This window comes from Callorhinus ursinus, unplaced genomic scaffold (assembly GCF_003265705.2).
Source record: "Callorhinus ursinus isolate GAN/ISIS: 27379988/994484 unplaced genomic scaffold, GSC_fseal_2.0 scaffold2, whole genome shotgun sequence".
NCBI classification, from domain to species: domain Eukaryota; kingdom Metazoa; phylum Chordata; class Mammalia; order Carnivora; family Otariidae; genus Callorhinus; species Callorhinus ursinus.
The window spans coordinates 58780700-58804493 of NW_027397064.1; the positions used below are offsets into that span (position 1 = coordinate 58780700).

The window sequence follows — 23794 nt, forward strand, 5'->3', positions numbered from 1 at the left end:
AAAGTAAGATCATTTGATATATCAAATATATAGGTTCCAGATATAAACTACACTAACTCGGCAATACAAAACAAAGGGGAACCCCTCCACCACTCCCTGTGTATTTGCTCTTTTGCACTTCTCTTAATCACTGTGCTTAACAGACTGCATCTTATTTATCTACATGTGTGCTTTCAAGAGCCTAAGCAACTTGAGGGAAGGGAATGTGTCCCCAGCCATGCCTGGCACACATTAGGCCCTCAATAAATTAAGTTAAATTAAATTAAATTAAATTAAATTAAATTAAATTAAATGATAAATCATGCCTAAATCATGTTCAAAAGAAAATTAATTCAAGGGGTAGAAATTTCTATTGTCTTACCATGTACCATTTCTTCCTATTCCGCCATAAGTAACTTAATAATGTTCTTGAGAATTCAAAGTGTTTCAATGCTTACATTGTGACCAACAGAGTTCTACCTGGTTCTGCTCTGGAAAGCTAATAGCAGCAAACCATGAAAAAACAGGACCAACCACACATTGCACCAGCAATTTCAGAGGAAGCCTGAACATACTCCATCAATAATTTCCACTATGGAGCTTCAGAGATGTTTTGCAGCAATCCCATGAGAAATCTTTGGTTTCTAAAAATTTTCAAATCTTAATGCTTTTAAATTCTGGGTAGTACACACAAGTGTTTTGTCATATTCTTTGTAGTCTTCTGTACCTAACAATGTTTACAAATTATTAACACAAACAAAAAGTAATTCTTAGGAATTCTTATTATAGAAGTAGAAAATAAAGAATTTCTGATACAAATTTACTACTAAAAGTCTGATCACTCATGATTTACCAAGGAATTATCTTTCAGAGCACAAATATGGAAAACTCCTTTCTGTTTCTTCTTATTAGGTGTGATGATGTAGTGCCAAGGATGGCCTCCAATCTGAAAAGCATTCTCCAGGGAGGATACCTCAAAGAGCAGTGGAGGTGTGTCTGCAGAGATGGGCAAAAGAAATTTATTATTTTCTCTGTTCTGGTAGCCTTGGAACATTCATGAACTGAATTCAACCCTTCTTTGCATGTACCATCTATAAATTTTCATTAATGAAAAATTACTATGTTCAGGAAATAAAATATAATCAGGAAAGAGGCTGATTGCTAAGAAAAGAGAAAGCTGGTAGGAAACAAATGCTGTTATGAGGTCAACTTTCTAGACATCTGTCTTCAGGCTATGTGTGACCTGCAGCTGAGTGGAGATAAAAAGTGGGCTGAAGGTGCTTATGATGGGAAAAAAATGACAAAGTACATCTAATAAAAGCAGCTGCTATTTACTAGGCATGTGTGTCTCAGACTCTGGGTTAGATACTATTTCCAACACTCATGACAATCCTAATAGGTAATTAAGTCTAATAATTCCTTCAGATGCGAGGAAGAGATCTTCCATATTCCAGACCAACAGGTTATACTTAGCAAACTTTATCGGAGCAGTCTTAAGATTTCCAGTGTAGAAGTGATAGTAGTCATAATGAATGTAACCACTTAGGATAGGTGGGTCCTGTCACAGTGGAAGCTTTATTAAAGGGTAGCCACTACTACTAGTATCATCTTTAGACAAGTTAACTAGTTTAGATACATCTAGTCAGTCACTGTCGTTTAGAGACTGACACCATAAAAGAAGTATCTGTTGGTGCCTCTTAGTCTTTTCGATAACAACTAATTTTAAGTAGAGCGAAACAGATGTACTCTTAGAGAAATGCATAAGTGGAATGTACTATAGCTTTAGAAGACCAGAATAGCGTTTGGACAGTACTTGGGAAACATCACAAAGCACACAGTCTGTTTCAGCAGGTGGTTAATCTACGACTCTTTTTTTTTACCCGTCTACCTTAAGAGTTTACTCTCTGGTTATGAGGCCATCACTGTCAGTAAAGGGGCTTGCGGTAGGAAGACCATTCACTCAAGAGTCACATGTTACATATAGAAGTGTGTACACTATTAGGCTTCTTCATAAGGACAATTTACCACTTGGTGCTATACATAAGGAGAAAAATAATGAAAAGTGAATTCACAAACTGACAGTCCTGAGAAAGAGACAAGTATAAACGTATTAAATATACTTAGAGTGCTTTAAAAAAAAAAAACTTCTAGGAAAAGAATAATATTCTTAATATATAAAGAAGTCTTTTTAGGGTGCCTGGGTGGCTCAGATGGTTAAGCGTCTGCCTTTGGCTCAGGTCATGATCCCAGGATTCTGGGATCAAGTACCACATCGGGCTCCCTGCTCTGTGGGGAGCCTACTTCTCACTCTGCCTCTCTCTCTGTCTTTTATGAATAAATAAATAAAATCTTAAAAAAAAAGTCTTTTTAATAAGAAAAATATGAACCCAACAGAAAACTGGGCAAAAAACATCAGTAAGTAAATTATGAAAGAAGTACAAACATCGTATGTGATAATATGGTAGCTATCAAATGATGATGAATGAGGAAAAAATACAAAAAGAAAAAATATAATTAGAGTTTGAATTTGGGGTTAAAATTTCAAGTAGGTATGTTGTAGAGAATATAAAATAGGTATGAACAATAGGGAAAAAAAAGTCAATCCAAAAAGATGTATTTAAAAAGAAACACTTTCTAAGCAGTTGCTAAAAATGGCCCCAAAGTAGCAGCAGGACTCTGTTCATCACAATTCTGATGGGTCCCCACTAACCTCAAGAGCCCGAATTTTGATCTCTAATACTATTTTCAGTTAAAGAGTCCTAGAAATTCTGACAGTAGCAGATTCCATGTCTTGTAGTGAGGAAATTTTAGGATAGGTCTGAACCATCTGGTTATTGCTATAAAGGATATTTTACAAGGATGTCAGTGTAGTATTAAAAGAATAAGAGAACCAAGAAAAGGAGCTCCTACTGGCTCGACTGTGGAGAGGCATTAAAAAGAAAATAATAATTATTATAATGCTCTGAGTCCGTGAAAGGTCAAGCAATGATACTTTAGATTTTTAATACAAATTGTACAAAATGTTGTATGGTTTATAAAAGAAGGGCTATAATAGGATAATGATTTTTCTGTAACTTTAAAATATAGGGAATATATCAGGCAAATGCAAATCAAAACCACGAGATACTGCCTCACACCTGTTAGAATGTCTATTACCAAAAAGATAAAGAACAATAGGATGTTGAGGAAAGGGAACCCTCATGCACCACTGCTGGGAATGTAAATTGGTGCAGGCACTATGGAAAACAGCATGGAAGTTCCTCAAAAAATTAAAAACAGGGGACACCTGGGTGGCTGTCGGTTAAGCATCTGCCTTTGGCTCTGGTCATGAATCAGGGTCCTGGGATCAAGTTCTGTGTCGGGATCCTTGCTCAGCGGGAAGCCTGCTTCTCTCTCTGCCTGCCACTCCCCTGCTTGTGCACTCTCTCTCTCTTTCTCTGTCAAATAAAGAAATAAAATCTTTCCAAAAAATAATCTAGTAATTCCACTACTGGGTATTTACCCAAAGAAAATGAAAACACTAATTTGGAAAGATGATATGCACCCCTATGTTCACTGCAGCATTGTTTACAGGAGTTCATAGAGACAGAGAGCAGATTGGTGGTTATCAGAGGGGAAGGGGTTGAGGGGGGTGTGAAATGGGTGAAGGGGGTCAACCGTATGGTGATAAATGGTAACTAGATTTACTGTGGATTTACGTAGATTTACACTATGTATCACTTCGTCCAGTCATTCTCACCTGGTCCTTCCTTAGATGTTATTTATTCTAGAGAATCATCAACTCGTTGTCCCTTACAAGGAGGACATGCACTATTTGCATTGTAAGACATGTGTAAAGTGGGACAGGGGTGCAGGTCCTAGCAAGAATAGAGACTGGAAAAGAAGCAAAGGAAAAAAACAGCTTTTTCTCTCATGGGGTCCCCTTCAATTTCTCGCTCATTCCCTAGTATGAGATTTTTATCCTCCTAATTCTTAAGGGGTGTTGAAGGGTGAAGGTCTCATCTTCTGTAACTTCTTCAGGCTGAAAGAGATTATAGATCCTACCTATTGAGAGGCATAAAAATCCTGAGCTATCTCATTACATGGAGGGTCCCTAGGAGCAGATTGTTTGAGTTGGAGGCACTCATGAGGCCTCATCATAAGAATGGGATGCTTCCTACAGTTTCCATTGACATAATTTGTCTGACATATTTATGCAGAGCATGTAATAACAATAGCTCCCTCAATAAAAAGACCTAGAATAATTATTATCATAGCTAGTAAAAGAAGTGGTTTCCATCAGGACTATCCATTTCCGCTAAACCAGGAAGAAATCCAATCACTGAGAGAATTAGAGGAGTCAGACGTTGCTTTAATTCGTACGTGCATGTCTGCTAAAACTTTGGATACGTTAGAGTTATCAGGGATATATACAAAATATTTAGTCTCAATATTAGCATAAGTTTTTTCTTGAGCTACAGTCAGGATGTCAAGGACCATTTGGTTTTGGAGGTCCACCTTTTGAATTTGTGGGTGACTGCATGTTGGGTTTGGTTAAAGGTGGCCACTATATGCTTGGCTAAAGCCTCTGTTTGTAATTTTACAGCTACAGAGGAAGCTCCTGGGAAAAATATGGCTAAGGGATAAAACCATCAAGAATCCCTCTTTGTCTAATGTCTAGCCTTGGTAATATCCTAATTATGAGGAATCGCTCGCAAGTGGGAGATAACTTGTCCTGGGAAAAATTGAATTATTATGCTGTACACCTGAAACTAATCTAATGTTATATATACGTATCAATTTTATCTCAATAAGAAAAATAGGTAGGTAATCTTAGATATTTCTTCTATTAAATAAATGTTTAAAAAATTTAGATACATGTTAAGTGAAAATACAAGGTACAGAACAGAATATATGATATACTACATTTGGTGTAAGAAAGAAGGTAACATTTAACGAACACATACACACGTTTGCTTATTTTTATAAAAACAAACAATAGAGGGATAACCTTGAAACTAAAAATAATGATTACTTCTAGGGGCAGGGTAGGGTAGGGGGAAGGAAGTAACAGAATAAAAGGACTATATATGGAAGCAAAATTTCTCAGACAATATCTTTTTATATAGTTTTGACCTTTGAAATATATACATTTTACAACTTCAAGAATAAAGTCAAAGGGAAAAAACAAACCTAAAATTGAAAACAAACTAAAACAAATGAATCTAAATACATAAAATTGGTAACCTAATCATACAGAAAAATAATTTCAAATAATCTTTGAACACATTACTTCTGTAGTACACTTATTGGGCTGTACACTAAGAACAAAAGGAACTGTAGAGAAATCTTAACCTTCAAAACACTATACTTTAGTTTTTAGTAGTAGCACTGATATGGCAATTTTAAGATTATCACATATATAATAGGATAAGATTTTATTAGGCATCAAGTTAAGTGGGAGCCAAAAGAAATACAAATATAAAAGCAAAAAACAATTAAATTGGAAATATGAGAATGAACTAATGAATTTTTGTTTTAATATATTTCCCAGCTCTGTTCACCAAAAAATAAAGACAGCCAATTGCATTGAGCACAACTAGATCTTGGTCTGTGTTGTGCGTTGAACTGTGTCCCTCAAAAAGATAAGTCAAAGTCCTAACCCCTAGTATCTGTGAATGTGACCTCATTTGGAAACAGGGTCTTTGCAGAGATCATATTGGATAAGAGTGGGTCCTAAATCCTATGACTGGTGTTCTTATAAGGAGAGAGAGAGAGATTTGAAGACAACAGAGTAAAGAAGAGCATGTGAAGACAGGCAGAAATGGGAGTTATACTGCCATAAACCAAGAAAGGCCAAGGACTGTCAGCAACAACCAGAAGCTAGAAGAGGCAAGGAAGGATTCTTTCCTAGAGTCTTCATAGGGAAGTCATCTCTGCCAACACCTTAATTTTAGACTTCTAGCCTCCAAAACTGTAAGAGATTAAATTTTTCTTGTTTAAAGCTACCAGTCTGTGGTGTTACAGCAGCCCTGGGAAACTAACACAGTCAATGATGATGTTCTCTACTGAAATGGCTCCTTGTCAGATCTAGGACACGGAAAGTAAAAGATAAACCTGCAATATATTATTGTTCCAGAAAACAAGGAAATTCTCCAAGACTACTGGGGTGTGTCAAAGTGGAGTTCTCACTGGCCAAATTTGGGGCAATCTGAACATCATTAAGAATAATGACTGTAACTACATAACTTTGAATAAAAAAAAAAATCCTTGAGTCTATTGTGATTATATATGTGTGCTGACCTCTGAAATATTCTGCCACATTGGAAGTGACTATTATACCAACTCCTTGTTCAAATATTGATAATTAAAGAGAAGGAATAAGTATATACTTTGACTTTTTAGGAGGAATTATAGTTCTATTCCTAGGCGACAAGTGAAAGTCTTTATTTATGGAAATATGTTAGTTATTAAAGGTAGAAGGAATGACAGAATCCTTCAAATGGCCATTCTGCCACCCCAAATGACATAACTGATTCAGGCAAGAATCATTAATAGTTACAGGAATATTCTTATGTTTTCTGTAATCATAGAAAATTAAAAACAACCTACATGTCCAGACTAGTGAACTGGTTCAACAAATTTAGAGTTCATCAATAAAATGGTATATAAGTCAAGTTCTTCAAATTTCAAGGAGCTGCATGTGTACATGCATACACAAGGAACCACAATGTAAGCACCACATTCAAAAAGTATTACAAGATATATAATGAAAACTAAATCTTCCTTTCATCTTATCCCTCAGAGGTAACTACTATTTATCAGGTTTTTGGGTGTCCTTCCATATATTCCAAGCAAATCTAAAAGCATGAACTAGGGGTGCCTGGGTGGCTCAGCTGGTTAAGCGACTGGCTTCGGCTCAGGTCATGATCCCAGGGTCCTGGGATCAAGGCCCGCATTGGGCTCCCTGCTCCTCGGGGAGCCTGCTTCTCCCTCTCCCTCTGTCTGCCACGCCCCCTGCTTGTGCACTCTCTCTCTCTCTCTCTCTGTGTCAAATAAATAAGTAAAATCTTTAAAAATAAATAAAAGCATGAATTAATGAATTTTTGTATATGTATAAAAAAGTATACTTATATGTATACTTTTAACATGTGAATATGAATTCTTTATACAAATGAAGCTTTTCATATACAATTTTATACTCCTTTTTATCACTTGGTAATATATATTGGCAATTGCTCTATACCAATGCAAAAAAAAGGTTTTTTTAACAATTAAATTTATGATACAGCCAAACAATGAAATAATATTAGTGCCACCTACCAATGTACATGTTATTTCCAATCACTTGCTATTAGAAACAATGTACTTGTACACTTGTCATTTTGTACACATGTGAACATATCTGGTATAAATTCCTAAACATGGAATTGTTCAAGGAATATATACATTTAAAGCTTTGATACATATTGACAAACTGTCCTCCAAAAAGGACCCCAATAATAAATGAATATACTGTTACAGACTTCTATACTTTTAACAAACACTGTTATATAACTTTTTGATATTTGAGAATCCGAAAAGATATATCTTATGATAATTTTAATTTGCACTTCTCTTATCAGTGATGTTGGGTTTCACCTTCCCCTAATTAAAAGCCAAAGAAGACTCAGTATCCCCAGGCCTTCAGTTCAATGAATAACTGATAGATTTTGTTAACACCTATTCAATAGCAAGGAATATGCTATATAGAAGTAAAATGAATTCAGTTTATAATTAAATTATGAGAAAACATCTGGATGATTACAATAAATAACTATTTATATGACCACTTATTTCTTAAGGTGAAAAAAATGCTATATAGTAGCCATACCTGTGATTTTAATATTACAAGGAATGCCAAAAGGAGCCTCTCCTACAGTTCCAGCAGTCCCACCCCATCTGCATGCACACCCTAAGTCAAGTTTCTGTTGCATGAACTAAAAACAAAACAAAACAAAAACGGTGGCTTTAGCACCTACTTATTCGCTGTCTGAGGAGAGAAAAAGTCAAATTACATGTATATGACAGAGAAAATATCTTTATTGACTCAAGGCGTTTCTGTTTATCTTCCCTCCCCTCTTTTAAAAGTTACTTTGTCTTTCTGCATTTGTACAGTTTTGTAGAGTTGAAATCTACACAAGTGCCTTATTCTAAAAGCATTTCATTAAAAAAAAAAAAGTCATACCTCAGTCCAAACCTCGAGTTATTATAATATGGCAAATTTCAGTCTTCTCTACCTGTTCAGTGATGGCTTGGAAGCTATAGAGTCTGACCAGTCCTGAGCTGTACATCACAATTAGTATTCCATGAGACAAGGTAGCATCTGTAACGTTCCCGAAAATCTGAGGGGAAAGGTAGATATCACCTGAGAAAAGACCAGAAGGCCAATCCTCTGAGTGTTCACAGTGGTTTGTGCATTTGCTTAACATTCAGGTCACCACTACAACACTGCTGCCTACCATATAACTTAATTATAATTTAGAGACTTGAAATTAAAGTGTCATTAGGGTCGTAGGCCACTAGAGTCTCAAAGAGGAACACTAATGGAGTGCAGCACTTAACCCTCAAAATGAAACAAACTGAGGGTTCTAGAGGGGAGGGGCGTGGGGGGGTGGGTTAGCCCGGTGATGGGTACTAAAGAGGGCACGCTCTGCATGGAGCACTGGGTGTTATACGCAAACAATGAATCATGGATCACTACATCAAAAATAAATAAATTAAAAAAAGAAAAAAAATGATTCAGCAGCATTCATTTGCTTCATCCATTTGCTTTGTAGTTTTGTCAATATCTTTTAATAACACATCCTATTCCTTGTGGACATAGGCATACACTGAGACCGTCTAATTCTACCATGCGGGATATGTGTTGTAGAGTAAATATAGGGACCTATTCTTCATGCTAAAATGTTATTTATAAAGAAACTTATTTTTTAGCTAAAAGTGAAAAGATTGGATGTAAGAAAGTACTTCTAATGAAAAACAGCCAACTCCAGAATTTTACCATTACTTTGCTCTTGAAATATCTAACACTGCTTGATTTTTCAGTCATATAAAAACCAAACGTGTTAAAGACCAAGCAAGCACCTACAGAGACATTGAGCCCGGCTAGCCCTGAGTACCCTGAGTAAGGCTCTGGCTCTTCGCCCCCTTTCTGGGCTTGTTCTGTGCACCGGGTTCTGTCCTGGTCCCCCACAGAGCTCTGATAAAGTAACTTGATTCTGCGCCTATTTTAATATTTAACAAAAGCCAACATAGACAAATATTCATAGCAATGAAAGAACAAGTGGAAATCAAGTGAAAATCTGTTTCTGTTTCTACTCAAGACAAATTACTTAGTGAAGATTTACTACCCCAAAGATCAGCTTAAAGTACATGTTGAACTTCGCCCTGGGTGGTCTCTTATACATGGGGAGTAGAGGGTACACTTCAGCTCCAACTAACCCTAATCAAAACCACATCCCTCCAATTATTATCATAGCAATCTGAGAGTAAAGAGAAACAATTGATGACTTAGTTAACTGTTCATTTCTGTTGTAGACTGTAATAAGCACACACAACTACTTCATCCACAAGGACAAAGAAAACAGTTAAATTAGTAAATTGTGTTTCTTGTCATCTCTTAGAAAGATAATTATGCTTTGCTTCGACCTTGACTAGCTCCTGATTTTTTACTTGCTGATCCTTGTTTCCCACTTTGAAAAGGAGGACCCGTGTAATTCAAACATGTTTTCAAACAATGAGTGCTCTAATATAGCAGCCACTGCATCTTAAAATTTGGTTCACACTTTGGAGTCAAACCCAGGTTCTAATTCCAGCTTCTCCACTTACTTGGGATTTGGGTAGCTACTTAACTTCCTAGTTGAACCCACTATATGTCACAAAGTTATAAACTACTCAAAGTGCCTGGCACAAAACAATGAGTAGGTAACTGATACTACTCACTCGCCTTTATGTAGCTTAGTATAATATGCTTATGCAAAATTTTTTTAATATGTTCATCTTATTTGCTAATGACTCTTAGTGGACCCTGAAGATATGACCTCAGTAATACCTGAAGTGCGTAATTAAAGACCAGTAGAATAGACCAATAAATAACTATCCACCTAGACTAAGTAACAATTTTTTTAATGGAAAGTAGGAGGCTATTGATTCTTTTACTCAAAGGAAATATGTCTTTTCTTTCCTCCAATATAACAGACCATAAATCAAGAAAAATGACAAGAATAAAACCTATAACTGAATGAGTTGGAAAACTCACATATTTAATTATATGTCTTATTTATGTAACATAAAACAAATTTTAGATCTACACTTTGCAATTAAAATGATTCATTTTGTTGTAGCTTTTCATCTTCCTAATGGTCCTTTTAACAAGCTTTGGAATATCCCTCTAAAAAAAACACCTTACTCATTTCATAATTTTATAAAGTAGTGGTTTGTTAATGACACCAAAGGTATTCAACACTTCCACTTGAAAGGCATAAGAACATGCAGAAAGATGAAAGGATGATTAGGCTTCCTTCCTAAATGAAACATTCTCATGTATTTTGATATGAAACAAACTAGATCAGAGAGCTTTTTACAGTCAGGGGAACATTTGCAATCAAAACACCTAATAAACAAACATACATTGACATCACATCTTATCAAAAAATTAATACTGAAATAAAATAAGTAAGTTCTTACCTTCTTGTTGATCTCCAGAATCCCTATAAGTGAAAAAGGTAAAACATGGAACACTGCAAGGTACAGCAAAACAGGCTGTTGAATGCCTGCCTAAAAGGAAAGATTAAATTACAGGCAGCTCTCAAAAGAATTTTAGAAACACTATTTTCGTGAGTTGAAAACATCCATCTGTCCTAGCAGTTATGTGGATGTTTTCATGAATTGAAAACATCTACCTACCTTGCAAAGTTACTTACACAGGAAAGCATACATGTTCAAAATATGTCCATTAAACCTTCAGCCCTTCAATACACATACACATACACAAACAAATCTATAAAACTAAACATAGGGGCGCCTGGGTGGCTCAGTCGTTTAAGTTTCTGACTCCTGATCTCAGCTCAGGTCTTGATCTCAGGGTCATGAGTTTAAGCCCCGCATCAAAAATAAGTAAATAATAAAAAAAAATACAAATAAATAAACATTAACAATAAACATTTCTTAGCAACAAAACATATTTTATATACTATACAACAAAAACATTTTATATACTGCATAATAAAATATATTTTCTGTATTTTTTTTTTAAGATTTTATTTATTTATTTGACAGAGAGAGAGAGAAAGCGAGAGAGGGAACACAAGCAGGGGGAGTGCGAGAGGGAGAAGCAGGCCCTCCTCTGACCAGGGAGCCCGATGCGGGGCTCAATCCCAGGATCCTGGGATCATGACCTGAGCCAAAGGCAGACGATTAACGACTGAGCTACCCAGGTGCCCCTATTTTCTGTATTATAATATAAATTAATATAGATTTCTGGTAGATATCATATCTGATTGTGTCATTATTATACATATATTATTTTGTTAATATAATATAAATTATGTTATAAATTGGAATTCTAATAAAGAGCCAAAAGACATAGTTATCATAGTCACATCATCTCAAAGTAGAATTACCCTGACATGTCTATGTGAAATGAGAAAAAATTATCAATAGTTAAAGCTTGAATGATTTCTCTGCTTGAAAAAGATAACTCTCTTACTTTGAGGAACAAGGTTCTGTCAATTTCTTTCCACTGTGGAATGTAAAATAATCTGTTGTACTTCCCCAAGGCAGCTTAAACGGTATTTATTAAGTTTATATCATTTTCTTAACTTTTCTACCATTCTTCAGAAATCCAAGATCATTAGTTCTTTCCTAACAAATTTGCAGACAATTTCCTCTGGAAACAAACAAATTCCTCATCTTATTGATGTTTAAAGATTTATTTATTGATATTTAAAGATGTCTACCTGCCGGGCCAATACTGAGCCTTTGTTTTGAGCTGACTTGACTGCAATGACTTCTTGAGGAGTGTCCCAGCTCAGGTATCTTGTAAAAAGATGACGAGAAGGTTATTCATTTCGGTAAGTTTCCTTATAATCAAAATATAACAGATATTTCATAAATAAAGTTCTTTATTTAAATTATAAAAGCAAAGTAATTTATTTTAAAAAAGAAATAACTTAAAAATTCCCTCTACATCTTTATATGGATATATTCCTATTAAATATATATATATATTGAATTTTAATCCTTCTAGAGTGTCAATAAATAAAAACTGATCAAACATATTCAAAACTTAGAAAAAAGACCATTCCTACTTTAAAACGGACATTAACATTACAAAAAGCATTAAAAATGTTACCTTCACATTCTACATGCATATATTTACTCCAAATATGTCTATATAAAATATATAAAACTACTAAGTTAAAATAACGGCTTTTAGGAACACCCAGATGGCTCAGTCAGAATGTGACTCTTGATCTTGGTTGAGCCCCCACACTGGGTGTAGAGATCACTTTAAAAACAAAACAAAACAAAACAAAACAGTTCTTAGACTGTACTAGGCAGGTGATTTAACTGAAACAGACTAGCCTTCAGTAAAATCTATCATGAAATGCAACCTACATATAAAATACTATTCGCAGAACATATAAAACACTATTTATAGAAGGGAAATTTGAAAAGGGTGGGGGACAGATATCTGCCAAGGTTAGTTACTTATGAGTGATACAAAAATAAATGATAAAAGGTCTGTATCCTCAGATCTTCAAGGGTAGTCATAAGGAGAGAAAAAAAGAAAAGGTTTATAAATTGAGATCCAGATATACAATGGGAAACTTAAAAAAAAAACAACCCAAAACTTGTAATTTCCTGGGCCACAAGTCACAAATTTGTATATATATTTATATTTTATATATTTTAATAAAATTTTGAGTAATAAAGTCACAGTTAATACCTGAATTTGCAATATGAAGCAAGATATATTTTCTCAAGGACTTTTCCAGTAGTTGCTGATATGCGAAACAGCCAATTATGAGCAGTCAGTGCTATGAGTGAAGATTTATAATCTGATGGATTGGGAAGTATTTCCCCCTAAAAAATACAAGATGTAAAAATGAAACTGGTTGGTCATGAACAAATCTACAGAAATCTATGTCCAAAAAAAACAGCTAAAACCTTAAAGAAATAGATAAGTAAACCAAAGATGAAATATTAAATGTACAAATAGAGAATTAAGACAAGGAAAGATGAAATTGTAGGTAATTATTTTTATCAACTTATTAAGTGAGTTTATTCACATAAAGTTCTTAAACAGTACCTCAAATAATTTCTTATTATTTATCATTAAATAATTCAATAAATGTGAGCCAATCATCATCACAACACAGTAGGAGTGTTACTAATGATGCTGCTGTGATAACAATGATAATAACAGTTCTTAAAACCATGTATAATAGCATCAGCGTAAGTCACCTGCCAGAAAAGATGTTTCTTGGGGAACCTGGGTGGCACAGTCAGTTAAGCATCCAACTCTTGATTTCAGCTCAGGTCATGATCTCGGGTGGTGAAATCAAGTCCCACATGGCTCTCCATACTGGGCATGGAGCCTACTCAAGATTCTCCCTCTCCCTCTGCTCCTCCCCCTCCACAAGGAATAAATGTTTCTTTATTCCAAGACCTGTTTTCCTTTTGATAGAAGTCAAAATGGCCAAAGGACAAATTGTTCCATGATTTACTGTGGCTCTACTATAACTCCAAATGAAAGCTAAAATGCAGAAACAAGGCAGCCAAAGAAAAACAGAAGATAGGCCAGGTTTCAAAGAATGAAGGGGGGGGAATTGGAGGGGGAGATGAACCATGAGAGACTATGGACTCTGAGAAACAAACTGAGGGTTCTAGAGGGGCGGGGGTGGGGGGATGGGTTAGTGAAGAGGGCATGTACTACATGGGGCACTGGGTGTATGGTGATTAACATAACACGATAATAAATAAATAAATAAAGATATTCTCTGTCGCCAATGAATTATCCCCCAAAAAGGGAAAGAGCTACTTGGGCATGCCTGCCACTGAGCACCTGCCACAAGGTGGAAGTCAAAGGCAGGAAAAGAAAGAGAAGCAAGGAGTTCTATTTTGATTTGTGAAATAAAAAGGAAGTTCTCTCTTTTTTAAAAAAATTTGAGAGAGAGAGCAGCGCAGGGAGGGGCAGAGTAGAGAATCTTAAGCAGACCCCTCATTGAGTGCACAGCCCCACTCAGGACTTGATCTCACCACCCCAAGATCATGACTGAGCTGAAACCAAGATTCAAATCCTCAACTGACTGAGCCACTCAGGTGCCCCTAAAAAGGAAGTTCTAAGAGGAAAGTTAAGGATAGGAAAGTTGGAATTAATCTAGTATTCAGGTAGGCTGAAAAGTGAATAGAAAAAAATGAAGGCATAGTTATTTTATATATGCTTTTAAAGATTTGTCTTCCCTTTCAAATGTTAGGGAAAGAAACAAGGTTCTTGTGTTTGTTTCTTGAGAGAGAGTGTGTGTGTGTGTGTGTGTGTGTGTGTGTAAGCTTATTAACTACTAGAAGTCTTACATTAAAATCACATGCAATGATGTAAATATTTTTATTCTATGGTGTCTTATGTAAGTATCATCTCCTGGAGATTCTTTTTTTTTTATTTTATTTTATTATGTTATGTTAATCACCATACATTACATCATTAGTTTTTGATGTAGTGATCCATGATTCATTGTTTGCGTATAACACCCAGTGCTCCATTCAGTACGTGCCCTCTTTAATATCCATCACCAGGCTAACCCATCCCTCCACCCCCTCTCCTCTAGAACCCTCAGTTTGTTTCTCAAAGTCCATAGTCTCTCATGGTTCATCTCCCCCTCCGATTTCTTCCCCTTCATTTTTCCCTTCCTACTATCTTTTTTTTTTTAACATATAATGTATTATTTGTTTCAGAGGTACAGATCTGTGATTCAACAGTTTTACACAATTCACAGTGCTCACAATAGCACATACCCTCCCCAAGGAGATTCTTTTTTTTTTTTTAAAGATTTTATTTATTTATTTGACAGAGAGAGAGAGAGCACAGGTAGGCAGAGCGGCAGGCAGAGGGAGAGGGAGAAGCAGACTCCCCGCTGAGCAGAGAGCCCGATGTGGGGCTCGATCCCAGGACCCTGGGATCATGACCTGAGCTGAAGGCAGACGCTTAACGACTGAGCCACCCAGGTGCCCCCCAAGGAGATTCTTAATTAAAAAAATATATACTATTTATACCTTGCCTATTAAAAAAGAATTTGAAATAGCATGTAATAGGTTTGAGCTATTTTCCTAAACCAAAAGTTGTATTTCACACACTGTCTCAGAAAAACAAGGGTGCTGATTTAAGCGTCGTTTCACATCAGTATGTTAACAACAATATATGCTTCTCAGTTTTTCTTAATGGAAAATCTTGCTTAACTTCAAATGAGAAGAAAATGGTAAAAGAAGTGAGAATAGGAACTAGGTTACTAGAAACTTTATTTTTGCAAGGATTGCTTTAAATTTTTGGTGATTTTGTACTGGTGTCTTCAAAACTTTTCTCAATTAGGAAATCTGTCTTCCTCCTCCCCCCAGCAAATGAAAATGGATTAAAAGGCTTTAGGGATGCCTGGGTGGCTTAGTCGGTTAAGCATCTGCCTTCGGCTCAGGTCATGATCCCAGGATCCTAGGATGGAGCCCTCCATCAGGCTCCTTACTCAGTAGGGAGCCTGCTTCTCCCTCTCCCTCTGCCTTCTGCTCCCCCTGCTTCTGCTCTCTCTCTGTCTGACAAATAAATAAAATGAAAGAAAAGAAAGGAAAAGAAAAGAAAAGAAAAGAAAGAAAGAAAGAAAAGAAAGAAAGAAAGAAAGAAAGAAAGAAAAAGAAAGAAAGAAAGAAAGAAAGAAAAAGAAAGAAAGAAAGAAAGAAAGAAAGAAAGAAAAAGAAAATAGTTATTAAAAAAAAAAAAAAAGGCTTCAGAGGGCACCTGGGTGGTTCAATCAGTTAAGCGTCTGCCTTTGGCTCAGGTCATGATCCCAGAGTCCTGGGATCAAGATCAAGTCCCATGTCCAGCTCCCTGCTCAGCGGGGAGTCTGCTTCTCTGCCCCTTCCCTGGCTCATGCTCTCTCTCTCTCACTCTCTCAAATAAATAAATAAAATCTTAAAAAAAAAATAAAAGGCTTTAGATGTTGGAGGCACAACAGTTATTTTCAGCTCTCAATAAGAAATCAGGGAAGAAAACATAGATTTAATGTCTCTTTTTAAAGAGAATAAGTGTCGGGTGCCTGGGTGGCTCAGTTGGTTGGGCGACTGCCTTCAGCTCAGGTCATGATCCTGGAGTCCCAGGATCGAGTTCCACATCGGGCTCCCTGCTCAGCGGGGAGTCTGCTTCTCGCTCTGACCCTCTTCCCTCTCGTACTCTCTATCTCTCATTCTCTCTCTCTCAAATAAATAAATAAAATCTTAAAAAAAATAAAAATAAAAATAAAAAAAAGAATAAGTGTCTAGGGAAAAAGAAAGCAGCAGCTCAGGAAAACTGCAATTTATATAAAAACAACAGTATTTAAAAAGAGAGAGAAAGAATTTTAATAGTAAATTCAAAGCATAGCCTCTTATCCTTTAAACATTATTTTTGGTCCCATATTGTAAGTTCTATTTTTCCTAAAAAAACAATCAGCCAGATTCAGAGACCTGATTAATTTGCTGCAGTATTTCCTAAGTGCTGTTCTTAAAACACTGATCCACGGAAAACCAGTACGTAGAAATATACCTCAAAAAAGGAAGTCCTATGATCAAAAGAGTTTTGGAATATGGTTGTCAAAATCACCATGAACATTAGTATTATTGCATAGTATTATTAAAGGCTCTAAGAAGTAATTATATAAATAAATTTGTTTCACCTTTTAAGCTCAGAATATCCCACTTATTTTGTCTACAACTCAATGCTCCCAACTCCTCTAGGAAGGATAAGATGTTTTCATTTTATTAAAACAGTCTTCTGAAAAATACACACAGGGCAACGCTGGTCTGTCTTGTGGAATGAGTTTAGCCTATTATTTTATTTTTTATTAATTATTTTTTAAAGATTTTATTTATTTATTTGACAGAGAGAGACACAGCGAGAGAGGGAACACAAGCAGGGGGAGTGGGAGAGGGAGAAGCAGGGTTTCCGCCGTGCAGAGAGCCCGATGCGGGGCTCGATCCCAGGACTCTGGGATCATGACCTGAGCTGAAGGCAGACGTTTAACAACTGAGCCACCCAGGCGCCCCTATTATTTTTTGTTTTTGACTTATTATTTTCCTAACAAGATTCATGAAGGAAACTAACAAGAATTTACTTTCAAAGAGCCATGTAACATAATTGTTGCCTAAATTAATATTTTATTTTGATAGAATGATCTCTTAAATCAGAATGATCTCTTAAACATTGAGAATAACTCTAAACTACCTTACATTGCTTATAAAACTTTTAACCAGTTCATAACTTTTTCCAGTTTTCAAAATTTACAAATGGCATCAAATTTTTAAAATACATTCATAATATTAATGTACAATTTTTAAAAATAGAAATTATTTCACAAGGAAAAATAAGCAAAGGATATACTCTCTTCTTGACTCCTTTCAAGAGTCAAGAATCACTATGATATTTAAGATTTATTCCTTTTTACATATATTAACAATAATCAGTTCTTTTAGGCTAAAAATGTGTTAGAAACAAATACTCTAAAAACAAATCTTACCACTGGGCATTCCCATAATAATGCATCCTCTATTTTTTCTGATTTGGAACATTTTGGCATTTCATAAAGTTTTCTTGGCTCTGATGCAATGCTGGGAAAAAAGAAAAATGAGCAATTATTCTTCTTGATAACTGAGACAGTGTTTGCTCAGCTCTGAGTGACTTTTTTCTTTCAGAGATTTGGAATACCAAGATATAACTTGCTATTTTGCTTTCCTGTTCTTTTTTTTTTTTTTTTAAAGATTTTATTTATTTATTTGACAGAGAGAGACACAGCGAGAGAGGAAACACAAGCAGGGGGAGTGGGAAAGGGAGAAGCAGGTTTCCTGTGGAGCGGGGAGCCTGATGCGGGGCTCGATCCCAGGACCCTGGGATCACGACCCAAGCCGAAGGCAGACGGTCAACCAACTGAGTCACCCAGGCGCACCACTGCTTTCCTTTTCTTAACTAAATGTTAACGTTTTTTTTCTGATCACAAAATTCACAATAAAATTCATAGAAAATCTGAAAAATAAAGTAGATTATAATAATAGAAGATTACAAAAATAACCATTATTAACATTTTGGTTCATTTCCTTCTGGTTTTCCTTTATATACATATACTTACTTGCAGATTATTTTCCAAAATTGGATCATAATGAATTCCTTCTTTACCCTTGGACATTTACTATGAATATCTCTGCTGAATTCCAAGGGGTTCATAAACGTTATTTATTTTTTTTTTTTAGGATTTCATTTATTTACTTGACAGAGAGAGACACAGTGAGAGAGGGAACACAAGCAGGGGGAGTGGGAGAAGGAGAAGCAGGCTTCCCGCCAAGCAGGGAGCATGATGCGGGGCTCGATCCCAGGATCCTGGGATCATGACCTGAGCTGAAGGCAGACGCTTAACGACTGAGCCACCCAGGCGCCCCATAAACTGTTATTCTAATACTATAAAATGAAAATTAGATAAAGAATCTCTTTATTTTAGGATGAAAATTAGTGGGTAAAAAAAGGAAATACCTTTGCGGGGTTTTTACTCCCAAATTCCCTTTCAGAAAGGTTGAACAAGTTTGTACCTCTACCAGTACTGAACACAAGATTTTTTATGTGAAAAATAGTCCCCTACCTTTAGTTTATACTTCCCTGATTACTACTGAGATATGATCATAGATGTTTTCCTTTTTTTTTTTAACTGATTAACTTTAAAATTAAACTACTATTTAGAAACAATTTTCGGGGCACCTGGGTGGCTCAATTGGTTAAGGGTCTGCCTTTGGCTCTGGTCTTAATACCAGGATCCTGGGATAGAGCCCCGTGTCAGGCTCCCTGTTCAGTGGGGAGCCTGCTTCTCCCTCTCCCTCTGCCAATCCCCCCTGCTTGCGCTCTCTCTCTCAAATAAATAAAAATATTTAAAAAAAAAGAAACAATTTTCTGAGTGATAATTTTATTCACTTTTGATGTTCTCTGATTCAAAGGTTTAAACCAAACAGAATTTCACAGGAATGAAAGCAAGCTCAAACTTCTAAACTCTGGGTGATTCTAAACTATGGGTAAAACACCCCTGAATGCCATAGTAAAGAACTCCAACTACTTATTATTAGAACACCAACCAATGCCACCTACTCAGATTTAAATTTTTTTTAATTAAAGCAGATACCTCTAAATTGGGTAAGTTATGAAATGGGCATTAAATGATACCAAAGAATTATTACTAATTTCGTTAGGTGTGGTAATGACATTATGATCATATAAAGAAATGTCCAGATATCCACTTCCAACATGACAGCATGAGGAGCTCTATGGGCATGCTCTCCAGGAAAACTGGTGAAAACTATAAAAGGACAACTATTTAAAGTCTCTGGAAATGGTCCTAGGGGCATACAGCAAACAAAGAAACATTTATTCCAAAAAATCTACTAGAGTTCAGTAAGAATAGTGAGAGTCTATGATGTCTGATCTAGGATGTGCTCCTTCCATCTGTTCTTAGCTCAGCAAGATGAAAACTACTCCAGACTGGTATAGCCAAGAGCACAGGACTCCCTCTACCCCCAGCTCCCAGTGGGCCACCTTCTAGGGGGACCAGGATGACAGCACTTCTCATGTAGCTCCCAACTGCTGGTTGTTGGGGCTGAGTCCTGGGTGAGTGTAGTCAAAAAGTAGGGCTCCCTTCTTCCACCTAGCCCCAACTCTACCTTGGGCGTGGCATGCCTAAGAATACAGAGGCTCTGATTACCCTTAGCCCACCTCATAAAGCAGTGGTTCCACATTAAGAGAGGCAAGAAAATCTGAGGCTATGTTTGCTTTAACTCCAGGTCATCAGCTTTTAGAGTAGGGAGTCACTCAGAGAGAAGCATGCCATTGATTCCCCACCCCCACCCCAGTACCACCAACTCTAAAGCCTCAGCTTGAATATTTTGCCTGGGGGGAAGAAGCCGGCTGTAAAGCAGATAGCCCTATTCCCTTCCCAGAGGACCTGACTTCATTTGCAACAGAGTGTAGAGAAGTTCTAGCCTAAGAGCACTCTCTATAACAGTGGAGTTTGTGGTGAAAGGCAAATGGGAAGAAATTTGTAGATTCACTGGCCATAGAGGCTAAATTGTAGGCTGGCTAATTTGTCAGAGAGAAATCAGAAAAAGACTGTTGGCAGGATCCCTCCTCAGGTCAGAACAAATCTCAAACTATCTTCTCTAACTTCTGGTTTCTGATCCTACATGTAAAGAACTTAGAAATCATCACTCCTGTCCTCACAAGAAAAAAACCTGAACAAAAAATATCAACAACTGTTTTTAGTTCCATCAGAGATTTAAGATCACAGAGCAGACTGCTGTCCCCAAAACTAGTAAGAGAAGTGAATACCAAGAATCACAGCTTACCAGAAGTAAGCCACTGGAATCAGTACCAGGCAAACAAAAACAAGGACACTAGAGGAAATTTTGGCCCCTGACACCTACTGCTTCAGCAACAACATACATAACCTAGTCCCTCGCCAGATAAACATAAAACCTCACTCCAAAGACCCATTTACCGCAATTCCTTTTACATCACATACAACTTCCAACAAAAAATTACAAGGCATGCTAAAATGTAAAATGCAAAGACTGAAGAGACAAAGCAAACATCAGAACCTCCTTGGCTCAGCGAGGAGCCTGTTTCTCCCTCTCCTTCTGCCTGCTGCTCCCCCTGCTTGTTCTCTCTCTCTGTGTCAAATAAATAAATAAAATCTTAAAAAAAAATCAAAAGGAAATGCTAAAAATCAAAACTCCATACAAATGAAGAATGTTTTTGATGGGCTCATAAGTAGACTGGACACAGCCAAGGAAAGACTGGTAAACTTGAAGATATGTCAACAGAAACTTCCTAAACTAGAACAACAACAACAAAAAATGATAAAAGCAGAACACAGTATTCTAGAACTGAGGGACAATGAGAACAGGTGTAATATACACATAACGGGAATACTAAAAGGATAAGAAAAAGAGAACAGAAGAAATACTTGAAATAATAATGGCTGAGAATTTTTCAGAATTAATCACTGACACCAAACCACAAATCCAAAAAGCTTACAAAACACCAAGGAGGATAAACACCAAAAAACCTATACCCAGGTACATACTATTCTAACTATAGAAAATCAAAAATAAAGAGAACATCTTGAAAGAAGCCAGAGGGGAAAAAGCACGTTATCTAAAGAAGAACAGGATAAGTTCCAAGTTACATTGGACTTCTCTTCAAAAAACATGCAAGAAAACAGAGTGAAGTAAAATATTTAAAGTGATGAAACAACCCCCACCCACAGTCTTTAAGACTCCGAGACCCAATTCCAATATGGGGGGAGGAGATCTCCCACACACAACACCAAGCAATTCTCAGACACCAGTAGAGTGTTGGACAACTCAACTCAATTCTTACACTATCTACTAGGAGATAGCATCAGATTCCACAGGTTTTCAGTCCAACCAGACTGCCCTCCACCCCCCACTTCAGATGCCAGTCATCAAGCCCCCAGGCTGTTACCTGTGTTTCTGATCCATGGGCTACAGACTGGGGTTCCAATGACCTTCTCCTTAGTTTCTTTTACTTTAATATAGTGGCTCACAGAACTCCGGGAAACATTTACTTATGTTTACCAGTTTTTAAAGGATATGATAAAGAATACAAATCAACACCTAGATGAAGAGGTACACCGGAAAAGGTATATCCATGCCCTCTCCAGGCAAGTCACTCTCCCCACATCTCCAAGTGTTCACCAATCCAGAGCTCTTCAAATCCAGTCCTCTTGAGGTTTTATGGAGGCTTCACTGTATAGTTGTACAAAGTCATTGGCCAGCGGCTGATTCAACCACCAGCTCCCCTCTGTTGCCTGGAAGTCCAGGGTTGGGAATGAAAGTTCCAACCCTCTAATCACATGTTTGGTTCTCTAGGCAACAAGCCCTTACACTTGGGTGGGGTCTGAAAGTTACCTTCATTAATAACAAGGCACATACTTCACCTTTATGGGTCTAAAGCATTTTCAGGAACTGTAGATGAAGAGCAAATATATCTGAGAAAAATATTTTTGTCACCTGAATGACCCAATATAGATTTTTTTTAATTTAAATTCAATTAGACAACATATAGTACATCATTAGTTTTTGATATAATGTTCAATGATTCATTAGTTGCATATAACACCTAGTGCTCATCACATCCAAATATATATTTCTTATAAATCATTATATCACACCCAACCAATCTAGAATTTTGTATCCCAAGAAGTTATCCTTCAAAAGTCAAAAAGAAATCAGGTTTTCTCAAACAAAAATCGAGGGAATGTGTTGCCAGTGGATCTGCCTTTCAAGAAATGTTCAAAAAAGTTCTTCAAAAAGAAGAAAAATTATATAGGTCAGAAACTCAGATCTACCTTAAAAAAGGAAGAATGTTAGAAAAGGAATAAACAGGGGCACATGTGTGACTCAGTTGGTTAAGTGGCTCAGGTCATGATCTCAGGATCATGCCCAGAATCCAGCTCCACACTCAGCAGGGAGTCTGCTTGAGATTCTCTCCCTTGCCTTCTGCCCTTCCCCCTGCTCATGTGTGCCCACATGTGCTCTTTCTCTCTCTCAAATAAATAAATAAAAGGAATAAATAAAGATAAAATAAAATCCTTTATTTTTCTTATTTTTTTTAAGATTTTTATTTATTTGACAGAGAGACACAGCGAGAGAAGGAACACAAGCAGGGGGAGTGGGAGAGGGAGAAGCAGGCCTCCCGCCGAGCAGGGAGCCTGATGTGGGGCTCGACCCCAGGACCCTGAGATCATGACCTGAGCCGAAGGCAGAAGCTTAATGACTGAGCCACCCATGCGCCCTATTTTTCTTATTCTTAATTGATTTAACAGATAAAAATCTGTTCATAATAATAACAGCAACAACGTATTCAGTGAATATAGCTTATGGATAAAAAGAATGGCATCAACATTATAAAAGGCAGGGGGGAGCAATTAGAAATACTCTATTATAAGGTAACTACACTACCCATGTAGAGGTATAGTGCTACTTGAGAGTGATTTAGATTAGTTGTAAATGTGTTACAAGGTCTGAGGCAACCATTAAAAATTTTTAAAAAGAAGTATAATTGATATGCTAAAATAGAGAGAAAATGGAATCATATAAAACAATTAAAAGCAGAGAAGACATAAAAAAGAATGAAAGACCAAAAAAGAACAAAAGGCAATGAAGAGAAAATAGTTATAAATATGGGAGTGTATTAAACCAACTATATCAATAATCACTTTAAATGTGAATGATCTAAATATACCTATTAAAAGGCAGAGACTGTCAGAGTGGATAAAAAAACAAGACTCAAATACATGATATCTATAAGAAACCCATTTCAAATATAAACACACAGATTACAGTAAAGGAATGGAGAAAGATATACCACACAGATACTAATCAAAGGAAAGCTGGAGTAGCTATATTAATTTTAGACAAAGTTGACTTCCACAATAAAAATTATCAGGGATAAACAGTGGCATTACATATGATAAAGGGGTCATTTCTCCAAGAAGACATA

At 36.5% G+C, this 23794-nt stretch overlaps 1 protein-coding gene across 9 annotated transcripts in view; it reads right to left on the minus strand.

Moving 5' to 3' along the window:
* Nucleotides 1-23794, minus strand: part of DCAF17 (DDB1 and CUL4 associated factor 17) — a 74787-nt gene that overhangs the window by 48041 nt on the left and 2952 nt on the right. For all 9 annotated transcript variants that reach the window (XR_012375287.1, XR_012375286.1, XM_073882582.1 and 6 more), the window contains exons 3-9: nucleotides 17757-17847; nucleotides 12950-13086; nucleotides 11958-12036; nucleotides 10687-10776; nucleotides 8238-8342; nucleotides 7832-7937; nucleotides 833-975 (exon numbers count right to left, since the gene is read on the minus strand). Coding sequence is in view for 7 of the 9 variants with exons in the window: in XM_073882582.1 (XP_073738683.1) it covers nucleotides 833-975; nucleotides 7832-7937; nucleotides 8238-8342; nucleotides 10687-10776; nucleotides 11958-12036; nucleotides 12950-13086; nucleotides 17757-17847 (751 nt within the window). In the remaining 2 variants the exon portion in view is untranslated. The remainder of the gene's footprint in view (nucleotides 1-832; nucleotides 976-7831; nucleotides 7938-8237; nucleotides 8343-10686; nucleotides 10777-11957; nucleotides 12037-12949; nucleotides 13087-17756; nucleotides 17848-23794) is intronic.